This window comes from Hyperolius riggenbachi, chromosome 2 (assembly GCF_040937935.1).
Source record: "Hyperolius riggenbachi isolate aHypRig1 chromosome 2, aHypRig1.pri, whole genome shotgun sequence".
In the NCBI taxonomy this organism is placed as follows: domain Eukaryota; kingdom Metazoa; phylum Chordata; class Amphibia; order Anura; family Hyperoliidae; genus Hyperolius; species Hyperolius riggenbachi.
Window position 1 is genome coordinate 276612912 of NC_090647.1, and position 12677 is coordinate 276625588.

At 40.5% G+C, this 12677-nt stretch overlaps 1 protein-coding gene across 9 annotated transcripts in view; it reads left to right on the forward strand.

The window, feature by feature from the left end:
* The window catches only part of BCAS3 (BCAS3 microtubule associated cell migration factor), a 1423373-nt gene that overhangs the window by 909734 nt on the left and 500962 nt on the right, over window positions 1-12677 (forward strand). The window contains exon 24 of one of the 9 annotated variants that reach the window (XM_068268736.1): window positions 1185-1271. The exons of 7 other annotated variants lie outside the window; for them this stretch is intronic. In XM_068268736.1, the coding sequence (XP_068124837.1) occupies window positions 1185-1207 (23 nt within the window). In that variant the 3' untranslated portion in view covers window positions 1208-1271. Of the gene's footprint in view, window positions 1-1184; window positions 1272-12677 lie in introns of those variants that run through there. One more of the 9 variants, XM_068268734.1, reaches the window with a different exon arrangement.

Sequence of the window (12677 nt, forward strand, 5' to 3'; positions counted from 1 at the left end):
TTATTTACCTCATCTATCATGAATTTATAAGTGTTTTGTCTACCTTTTATACGCTCATGCACCATGCTCCTGCCACACTCATTAGCCAATTGCAGTGACCGAACTACAAGTTGTATATAGTTCTGCAGTTGCCTATCTCCATCTAGTTCATTCGTCCAAGCACACTGGGACATGCATTACCATAAGAGATGATGATAAAGAACCATACTGGAAGTAGAAGTGCCATGCTGACAGGCAGGAGAGCATACTTTGGCATGCAGTGGCAACTATTACTACCTTATGTTGACGGCCTGTTCTCTAGGGTGAGTGAAGGGAGAGCTTGTGACCTGCTTATACTCTTTCCCAGTTCATGAAGCGATCCTCTGCGACACACAGATCTTTTTGACCGATTTGTAAAGAAAACTATTCAGAGGCTCCACCATTTCTGCATAAGTATTTAGCTGCATGCAGCAGGAGCCTGTGGAACACATTCTCAGCACCTACACCAATCCTCTGACTTGTAGAAAAATGTTTGCACCCCTTTCTGCCAGTTTCTGTGATAAACATTTTGAAATATCTGTGTTTTGATGCAAATGCAAGTAAAATGAACAATCGTAATTTTGTAGTTTAAATCCATCCAATATATGGAGTTGGAGTGAATAAAGTGAATTTTACTGCGTAAAAGTGGAATTTAAGTTTTACAAGGAAAATCCACTTTTCTTGACGTAAAGCAAAATCCATTCAGTTCAGGTCTATATAGTGCAAGAATTAGGACATATCTTATTTTAGGTCAGTTGCTTTATTTTGTATGTGTGTTTAAAACACAAACAAGAACTGGTAGAGAGGACTGACATTTTTTTGCTGCAAGTCTAGATTAGTGCAGGTGTCGAAACTGTAGAGCAATGCCTCCTTCTCTATGCAACTAATTACTTCTTTAACAACGTGGGAGTTTATGGTCATTCTGTACTCCAACCAGAGTGCCATTGTCATGGTTTCAAAGAAGATAACAGCTTTCCATCCAAATAGTTAGCTAGTTGCACACTGAAATGGAAAGATAACTTCTAATGAAATTACATTTGTCAGACAATATTTTTGGCAATTTTGTGACAAAAAAATAATTTCCCTTTAATATATTCTGAATTACTGACCCAGAACAAGTATACAGATCAGTTATTCTGACTCCATCGGCTCCATATTTGTTCCAGATGTACAGCTCAGATGCTACTGAAGTTACAAAGCAGCATAGCAGCCAGGCATCCAACACTTTTTAAAAGGGAACAAAGACAACAGCCATTAAATTCCTTTTACTCCAGTTTTCCGTTTGACACAGTTTGGATAGTTGTTGCTTTACAAAGTACACCTCAGGCTGGTTACCTACATAATATATCATGTAAAATCTGTTGTGTGAAATGTATGTGAAACTGTATGAGAAGATCATATCGTACATTCTCTACACAGTGTGAGAGTCATTTAGGGATTTGTATTAAGCGGGCGTAAACCTGCAACAAAGCATGCCCTGATAAATAAGCAGACGCTCTCTGAGAGCCTGGAAACAGTGACACTGAAAAGCACAAACCTAAATGGTGCCACAAATCCCCACAGTTGGTGTGGCTACTAATTTCCTGGACCAGACTCTACACACGTGGCAGATGGCTTGGAAGTGTCTCGGTATCCTCACCCTCACCAGGCACATCAAGTCTGAAAAAAAAGAAGATTGAATTGTGATTTCACAGATTTTGGTCTTTAGTTAATCTGGGTTAGTGAGGCTTCAAAGATCCCATCAGTTAATTCGCTCAGCACTTGTGTACATTTCTGGCGTGTTGTGCTGAAGCTGCTCTGGAAGCCAAGCCATAGTGCCTGTGTTTCCAGACAGCTGTCCCCTCACACATAAACACACAGTATATTATAGCCAGGGCCAGCATCTCTGACCACTGAGTTCTCCCACTCTCTGCTATCATGCTAATGTTGTGTTCTAATGGTTACAGTGACCGAAAATATCCTATATTAAATGCTACTTTAAATTGTTTTATGTAACCATCCATTAAAAGATCAGTGTCCTAATGCAATATATTAGCTTGTTGTTCTTTGTAGAATTGTGTATAGCTTTAGTTAATAATGATTTTGTAGATACACTATAAATCGGATTGCAATGCTAATGCAATATAAATATATATTGCAGTGTCACACTGGAAATGCATATAAACAGCCTGAAACGTCTACGTACGCAAAGTATGAGCCATTACATGGAATTGTCATTCACAGTCACCATTATGCCCATTGTATCGTAGCTGCAGCCTTTGAAGAGCTTGATGTGGCCAAATTCCTGCATTGTCTGTATAGATGCAGCCAAGAATTAACTTCCTTAATGTCCTCCTATGTCTGGAAGTTATTTCCTTCTATGTTAGGAATATTTGTGCTAATAATGAAAATGCATTTTTCAGATGGAGTAGATTTCTTTGAAAGAAGTGAAGAGTAACATCACTCTAAAGAGTAGTGTTTATCTTTATGTGAACCCAAGGGGAAAATAAACTTATGAGATAAACAATTATGTTTACCCTCCTACTCCTAAAAATGACTTTTTTAAGTAACCCAGGGTTTTCTTTTATATTTAAACATTTACAAAGTTTGCTGAATGTTTTACAGTCTTTAATTAGTGGCACCCTTATAAGTGTCCCAGGGCCAGATTTATCAAGAGTGTCTGAGACAAAATATTAGTAGGTTTTTAGAAATCCGTGCAGAACAGTCTCAGACATCCTAAGAAATCACTAGATAGTGCAGATTCCTTCGTAAACTGTAAGGAATAGAAGGAGCTAGGAAGGTCTCTCAGGCAGTGCAGTGTGTGAGGGGAATTGCTGTTTCTGAGGTAACCAATACACCTGCTGTCAGCAGGCTCTGAGTGAGGGGGGAGAAGCCCTTCACAAATCCCATCTAGCCTGCACTATCTAAAGAACTGCTAATGAGCACTTCTTAATCTGCAGCAGTTAAGGAAGGATTTGCACTTTTCTTAACTGTAGTGTAGCTCTAGAAATCCACAATAAACTGCCGCTCTTACATAGGCTTTGGGAAGTTTCTTACTATCATGCAGAACTGTTCTTCTGCTGGTTAGAACAGTTTTAGAAGAAAAAACTGTCGGTAATGCGTTGATAAATCTCCCCCCCAGTGTTAGAAAAAGGTCAATAGTTCATGTATTTTATCTCCCCCTGCTCTCAGAAGTTGTATTTTGTCAAGAAAACCTTTAACTAATCCAAAAACATGGCCTGACATACCACTGCTATGCAGACGACACCCAACTATATCTTTCCTTCAAGCCTGGTGTGACAGACCCAACTCTAACTATAAACGCCTGCTTACGTGAACTACAGCAATGGATGAATGACAACTGGCTGAAACTAAATGCAGACAAAACTGAAGTCCTTCTGATAGGAGGGCAGAGCATGATAACAAAACAACTTAACTTGCAGTCTTCACCACTGGAAATAGGAGGCACGGATCTGCGCAGCTCTGATCATGTGCTTAGCCTGGGAGTTCTAATTGATTGGGATTTAAACTTCAGAACTCAAATCGCTGCTGTGGTGAAATCATCCTATTTTCACCTGAAGAACATTGCAAAAATCAAGCACCTCATACCCCCAGAAGATCTGCCAACCTTAGTCCACGCCTTCATCACATCCCGACTGGACTACTGCAATGCTCTCTACACTGGCCTTCCAAAAAAGGTCTTGTACCTACTACAGCTGATACAGAATACTGCTGCCAGACTGCTAACCAACCAACCCCGTCACTGCCACATAATGCCAGTCCTGCACTCCCTTCAATGGCTACCTATAGAATGGAGGGTCCTATTCAAGATCGGCCTACTGACATTTAAATCCCTGAATAATTTAGGCCCTGGATACATGAAAGATATGTTGCAGCTGCGTAGCAATCCCCGCATTCTCAGATCAACAGGTTCTAATAATCTAGTCATACCCAGAGTCCACTTGGAAACTTTTGGTCCCAGAGCCTTCTGTCATGCTGCCCCTACGTTTTGGAACTCCTTACCTCAACAGATCAGGACAGCTCCATCCCTGGACGTGTTTAAATCCAGACTGAAAACCCACCTGTTCAGTTTGGCATTTGCAGAAATATAACTTTTGTTGTGTGAATACTTCATCCTACTAATTACTGAATCTGAGAGAGTCTAAGCGCTTTGAGTCCTATGGGAGAAAAGCGCTATAGAAATGTTATTGTATTGTATTTATGGCTGTAATATGCTTATTAGTGAGGTTTACTATATTCCCGACAAGGTACTGACAAGACAGAAGCAGTCACTTCCATGCTTAGAAATGAATTATTTCATGCAGTAAAATAAAGCAAGTAAAACAGCCTGGTTATTAATATGTTTTGCACTGTACATACACATGTTTATCTCATCATGTCACATTTCACCTCGAGTACACTTTAATGAATAATTTAACTTTGATACATTTGAAAATTTCTCGTAATTTTCAAAGGTATCATCTTAAGTGCAATTACAATCTTACATATTTTTTAAAGTTACACAAAGTTACGTTCACGGAATTCACTACAGTATTTTAAACATGTTTTCCCATAAATTAGTCCATTTATGGGCATGTATGGGAAAATTCATTTCCACCAAATGCATTAAAGTCAATGGGCCTTTTCAAATAGATGAGTACCGTATATACTCGAGCATAAGCCGACCCGAGTATAAGCAGACCCCCCAACTTTTACCTAAAAATAAACGGAATAAATGACTGACTCAAGTATTAGCCGAGGGTAGGAAATGGTGTGGCGCAGAACAAAGCATTGTTTAGAGGATGTAGAAGGAAGCATACCATATGCACATGAAACACAATCAGACCTGATGAGATGACAAAGGAAGTGTGTGCCACCTCTGGACCAGGCTGCTCCCCTGGACTCTCAATAACGGAAAAGCAAGATTGTCTATTGGATAATTGGTCAATTTACCCTCAAGGATAAGGGGTGGGGCCAACCCTCATAACATTAGATCAACAAATTTGTGTACACATAATAAGGTCATAAGGCCACCATAATTGTACCAATAAAAATCAATTTTAATTCCAATTAGACAGAGTCTGCATCTTGCATCTTGAATCGGATCTTGTTGTGCTTATACGGAAAACTGTTCCTGATTGGATGCCAAAAGGTAGTCCAGTTTCTAGAGGTGACCTGTTTTTTTGGGGGGGGGGGGGCCCCAGGACATAGAGACAGTGTGGCAGTGTGGTTGTTGGATGCATGCGCGGGCGGATGGATGATGTGATCATAACATTCTCTGGCCAGAGATAAGCTATCTGTATATCTGCAGAAAATTGCCCCATGTGATATGGCTAAATTGCATTGCATTGTTCTTTGATTTTAGTACTTAGGGGATATGTTGTATTGAGGGTTTTGTATTGAGGGGACTTTGTCTAATTGGAATTAAAATTGATTTTTATTGGTACAATTATGGTGGCCTTATGACCTTATTATGTGTACACAAATTTGTTGCTCCCCTGGACTGCTGCTCTGAATGACTGGCTGAGTTTTGCTCTGGATTTGGCCCATGACATACCCATGACATACATTTGATATACATACTCTAACCTTCTGTCCCTGAGAATCAGAACAGTCACTAGCACCCTTAACTGTGTAACCCTGCAGACATGACACTTTCAGCAGACTGAGAGGGTGACATCAGCCTTTCCCTTTGTTCCAAGAGCAGAGTGACCCTCCCCCCCCCCCCCCCCCCCGTGCACCACACACCACAACTTGAACATAGAAGCTGCATTATAGCACAATGGTGCATTTTTAAATGACCAGTTGAGCAGTGTCTGCATGGTGTCTCCCCTCCCCTCCATGTGCAGAGTGTGGCTTTAGATTGCGCTGGCTGGTGGGCGTGTAAATCCCCATCCACCAGAGCGGAATGTTAGGCATACTGTTTTGTTTTCTTCCGCCCCCTCCTGTCTGCCAGAGCGGCCCCGGCAAATGCAGTGCGGTGTTATGCTTGTCTCCCTAGAGTCTCTTTGCTATGATGCACGGGTGCCACTACATGGCATCATAGCAAAGAGACTGTAAAGTTGCAGAGGAATCATCGTGAACCAGGAACCAGGGAGATAAACATGAAACACTGCGCTGCATTTGCCGGGGAATGTTTGGGCGGACAGGAGGTGGTGGAAGAAAACAAAGAGGTATGCCCAAGATTCCTCTCTTGCCGGACACACTCACCAGCCAGCGAAATCTAAAGCCGCACTCTGCATATGGTGGGAAGGGGGGGACACAGCGCTGACACTGCTCATTTATAAATGACCATTGCGGTATAATGCAGCTCCTATTTTTATTTCACCATGGGAGGGGGGTGCACTTGGAGGTCATGACTTGACCGACCAAGCCGAGACCCCTACTTTTAGACCACTTTTTTGGTCTGAAAATTTTGGCTTATACTCGAGTATATATGGTATATTGCGAATGTATGAGTCAAGGTGAAATTACGGTATGCATTTTAATTACAGCTACATATGAAAATTAATAGTGCAATAGTTTCAGATTTCGCATTGCAATTTTCCATTGTAATTGCAAAATTCGCTGCTGAAATGACTACTGTGCAAAATTTTAGCTCATTACTATTACTATTAAATCTATCACAAAATATGGGCATTAGAAAATATGCATATAGTTAAATATATAAACTTCTAGTCAGAATGATTAGTAGTTCTAGAGATATAGGTTGATAAAATTAAAGAGAAACAAAACACTTAAGAGAAAGGTCCGAAGCATTACTACTGCTCACCCCAAAGTCTCAGGTGATGCTCAAAAAGCAGTGCTGGCCTAAGGGTCACCACCACCCAAAATACACGCACACGCACACACACACACACACACACACGCACACACACTCACCCACCATATTAAACACATGCTTGATTGCATATGTATACTTGAATACATAATCCTAACTATCTAAATAGATTCACTTACATCTGCAATTCTGCATACAAACAAACACACGCTAGCTCACATGCATACATATACACATGTGCACATACATACTATGAAAAGCTAATTTCTCCTCACACATCACCTACACATTCATTGAAAGCTGCATCTCAGCTGCCAAGATATGGTATCACTTATCCAATACGCAGCAACCTTCAGTTACATCCTTTCCTCCTTACAGTGCAGCTGCAAATATGTCTGCAGCATTGAGGGAAGAAGGAATACTTCCTGAGATCTTCTCTGCTGAGGTGCTCTTGTAGTGCTCAAAATGATGAAATAAGCAGTACACACCCTGACCACACATTGTCACCCAAGGCTCAAGCCTAATTGGCTTGTGCCTAGAAGCAGCCCTGCGAGGCAGCATTGCCATAGTGCTGAAGGACAGCTCCATGGCACAGCCTTGCTCCCATCACCCGGCACACAGTAGCAACACTCAGGTGAATATCTACTATTTATCCGAGTAATGCTCTTAATGGTTGGCCATCGCACCAGTGAAACCAGCAACTGGATTTGCAGTAATGTTCGTGCGATGGCGAGAAGATAAGTAGCTTACACGCCACACGCTACTTATCACTCCAAATAGGATATGGCCCGTAGTGTTAGAGCCTGTAAAATAAATACATTTAAAGTAAAACTGTAGTGAAAAAAGTCAGATACTTAACTATGGAGAGAGAATACTCTGGATGCTATTAAGCCTCCCGTCCCCTCTCGGTCCCCTTGTTCCAATGCTGTCACCCCCGTTGTACGTATTCAACCAACTGGTCGAATATGCCTTTGGGGACCTTCAAAAGGCTTCAGGAGCACTCGTGTCCCCGAGTGCTCCTGAACACGGGCAGCTCCATACTGCGCTTGCCTGAATGCAAACTTCCACGCACCTGCAGTATGGAGCCACCCATCTTTGGGAGCACTCGTGGACACCAGTACTCCCGAAGCCTTTTGAGGGCTCACAGAAGTGACATAATTCTACTGCGGGACAGCGCTGCAATGAGGGGCCCAAGAGGAGACAGGGAAGGCTCAATAGGATCCAGAGCCTTCCATCGCCATAGGTAAGTATCTAACTTTTTACACTACAGATCTGCTTTAATTGTTCTGTATTACTGGATCAAAATTTGCTTAGTTCTGTTTTAAATAATACACAAACACTAGGGAAACATGCAGAGTCTAGTTTCAGCCAATTTCCATTTTGTAAATTATATTTTTTTAAGCTTATATAACTGACAGTAAGTAGAACTTTTTTGGCTACTGGATTCTTAACTTTCACCTATACAAACAGAGTAATTAAATAATAAAGATTTAGCTGCAATCTGTGAATTTGTGACTGCAAATTAATTATTAATTACCATAAACCTTCTGTTTGGATAAATTTGGCACCACTTTAAGCGATAACAGTAAATTTATTTTTAATTAAATCAGTGCATTGAGAATAAAAGAAGACTCTTCTGCAGCCCAAACAGAGCACACATGCCATCTTGACTTACTATCATTGAAGGCAATGATGCTTCTGGAGATTGCAGAGGGCTACAGTTCATTGTCTCTGTTCCATTTTATCTTTAGATACAAGTGTCACTGACCATGAAGGATTCTGTTTCAATTATATCAGCTCTGTTTTACCTTTACAGTAGACCTACTCAAAGCAACTGCTGTTGAGGCCTTAGTGCCTAAAACATCTTGACACATCAGCCTTGAAGTCTTGACAGTCTACAAGAGCTTGCATTTTTTGCTCAGTGCGTGCTGCGGTACTTCAAGGGAGCAACTCTTCCTGACCTTTGCTGAAAATAGTTTTAAATGTAGCATCTGTGTGAAATTCCACATTTAGCTTCTTAGCCATTTAAAAATTACATTCAGAACAGCAGTCCAAATGCATGAAGGAAATGAAATGCCAAACGTCAATAGTTTTTGTGTTGGACTTTGTAATTATATTAGCAAGTACTTTCAAATGTATTATGGAACTACAGTCATGAGATCCTTGGCTGCTGATTCCCGAGGAGAAAGATTCATGTAAGAGGGCTAGCACCCACACAGAGCAGAGCAGAGGTACATCAGTATGACTAAAGGTGGCCATATAGCATACAATTTTTGGGTTATTTTCTCGACCAGAGAAATATAATCGGTTTTCCACTTATAATATGACTTTTAAAAAATAATGAAACAAATATATCATACACTTATGATTGATTTTTCCACAAATTACATTTAAAAAAATAAAATAAAACATTCATTGTTTATATTTTTCTATCTTACATTTTTTAATGCTTCTGGTCAGATTTTTATAGAAAAAGACTGAAAAAAATGATTGCTTTTCCTCAAAAAAAAAATATTTTCAATTTCTTATACTGTAAAACGTTTTTTTATGGAAATAGCAGTAAAATCTGTCAATTTGATTGTATCCTATATGGCCACCTTAAAGGGAACCTGAAGTGAGTAAAAGTATTTAAAATAAGCGAAATAGTTGAAGGGTGCTACTGTCCTAAATTATATTGTTATGTTTTTTGAGCTGCCTAATCCTCAAGGTCTGGGGTACCCCCCTAACCCCTGCCAATTACTGAAGCAAAAAGGATTTTTCAGAGTATGGCTCTAGTTTTACTGAGGTTTCGGCGGAGTATATATATATATATATATATATATATATATATATATATATATATATATATATATATATATATATCTGAGAATAAAATTGTACTAAATTAAAATTAAAAAGTAGGAAAAAATTCCAAGTAGTGGCACTAGATTGCAAACATATAGACTTTGTTTATTATAATTATGGTAAAAAAGTGCGAATGAAGACAAAAGTCCAATATGGCCACTAGATCCTATTTCTGTCTCCAATTGATACACAATAAAAAGTCTGTGTCATAAAACTGTATTAGTTTGCATTACACACCGTTCCCATTCATCCCACTCATGATATAAAACAGTGCATACTTTAAAACATGGGTGCCTAGGTTCTCATCTCCTTAAAGGAAAACTTAAGTCAAATAAAAAAAATGACATTTACTCACCTGGGGCATCCCTCAGCACCCCGAAGCTGGATGGTGCCCTCGCAGCCCCGCTCCGATCGTCCTGTCCCCGCCGGCGGCTACTTCCGGTTCGGCGACAGCCGCCGACAGGCTGGGAACGCGGCTGATTTTCCGCGTTCCCAGCCGCTGCTATCACCCTCTATGCTGCTATAGCGTCTACGCTATAGCAGCATAGAGGGTGATAGCAGCGGCTGGGAACGCGGAAAATCAGCCGCGTTCCCAGCCTGTCGGCGGCTGTCGCCGAACCGGAAGTAGCCGCCGGCGGGGACAGGACGATCGGAGCGGGGCTGCGAGGGCACCATCCAGCTTCGGGGTGCTGAGGGATGCCCCAGGTGAGTAAATGTCATTTTTTTTTTTGACTTAAGTTTTCCTTTAACTCACATCCACATGAATACCATACACCTCTCTCTTACAATGGAGCTAGCTAATCAAAAAAAAAGGAAGAAAAGAAAAAAAAGTTAACAACCTCCCCCCCCCCCCCTTACAAGGATTAATAATAATGGTAAGAAGCGTTTTCACTACTACAAGATGTGACCTCCTTGGCTAGCCTGCTGTACCAAATACAATAGTTCATTAGCCCTCAACATTATGCATAACTTTCGTGTGTGGCACTCACAGATCTAGCAGCTTGAATTTGCGCTGTCCTCCGCAATATTATTACACATCTGTTTGTTGCTATAGGATCTTTCACTGCGGGCTCCAGCCTGTAGCCTCGCAATAAGTCCCTGCTCTTTGCTGGGATGTGAAGATTTTCTATGCGGCATTCATCCGTGTGGATAGCGTAGTTCCAAAGCGGCTTGAACCACTCAATCCCCGACTTCCCGGTTGGTAACTGACTGGGAGTGACGTCACTTCCTCTGGAGTTCCTGCACTCCACTTTGCGTCTCAGCCCTGCCGTCGGCCTCCAGGCCCATTTTAGAAGGCTATGGATTGCGCTAAGTGTTCCTATTGATTGGATTAGCTTGTAGCTTGCTGGAAACTCCTCTTAAACCCATTAGATTGACATGTTTCGATGGCTAACGGCCATCTTTCTCAGGATCAGATTACTTTTTTACCATAATTATAATAAACAAAGTTTATATGTTTGCAATCTAGTGCCATTACTTGGAATTTTTTCCTACCTTTTAATTTTGATTTAGTACAATTTTATTCTCAGATATATAGGGAATTCGCTGGTGGGTATACGCAGGCCTATGTTATGTGAATACTGGGAACAATAATCTTTGTAGAGGAAATATATATATATATATATATATATATATATATATATATATATATATATATATATATATATATATATATATATATATATATATATATATATATATATATATATATATATATATATAACTAGCGCCATCCTCTGAAGAATATTACATACTAACTTCACAGTCAGTTCCTCTCAGAAGCTTACCATTTTCTTCTGACAGTGATCCCTTCCAGTTCTGACAATATTTTGTCAGAACTGAAATATACCAGTTGTTGTCAGTTATACATCAGCATCTGTCAGTTACAACTGAATGTGCAAGGTGATGTCCATGTTTCCCTATGGCTCAAGTGGGTGATATTACAGTTTAACACTGTGCCGACTAGGAAGCTGTTATGGGGTAATGGCCATTTTTAAAATGAAGGACGGAGAATTCTATTGATCACAGTGGACAAATGGGGCGCAGCAGAGGAGAAAGAGATTGAGAAGTAGACTACACAGGAGGTAAGTATGACCTGTGTATGGTTATTTTGCCTTTTTGTTTTCAGTTCAGGTTCTCTTTAAAGGGAAAGATTTTATACATACCTGGGGCTTCCTCCAGCCCCATCCGCTCTGATCGCTCCCACGCCGCCGCCCTCCGCTGCACGCAGCTTCAGGAACTGGGTCCCGTCACTGATGTCAGTCGCGGCCAGCTATGCAGGAGAAGTGCACCCTCTATGTATCTCTCCAGCGGCAGTGGCAACTGGAGAGATACGCAAACAGCGCACTTCTCTTATGTAAGACTAGCTCCGATTGACGGAAGTGTGGGTACCCAGTTCCCAAAGCTGCGGGCAGCGGAGGACGGTGGCCTGGGAGCAATCAGAGTGGATGGGGCTGGAGGAAGCCCCAGGTATGTATACAATCTATTTAAGTTTTTAGCTCTGGTATACTTTAAGAGGGTAAAGTGGAAGCATCTTCTTTATGATGAGGAAATTATGCAATTTCCTCCCCATCATCTGTATCATGTGATTCTCCTTGCAATACAAGCACTGCATAAGCATACAACAGGGAGAAAAGGTGACTCTAATTTTTGTTCCTATAGCATCTTATTAGTGTCATAAGCTAGTATAACTAGAAAATGCTGTTAGATTCAGCAGCTACAGGATGAGAACAAGTGAATGATCTTCAAAGTAATAGCGTTATACTATTATACAACTTTACAGTTAAAACAGAGCTGAACTAACAACTTCACATCTAGACCTTGTTTTTCCCTTATGGACTTCTAAAGCAGTTCAGACTGCTGTCCCTATCTAATCAGCAATAACTTTATTGCTACTCATGACACTAAGGGATATTTTTCATAATAATACTTTTATTTTCTACGCATTTTTAAGGGAAGAATAAGACAAATCGAAAAAGATATTATTTCTCAGTTTTCATCCATGATCATTTTAAATTTCAAACATCTCTTTATTCAGAAGACAAAACATGACAAA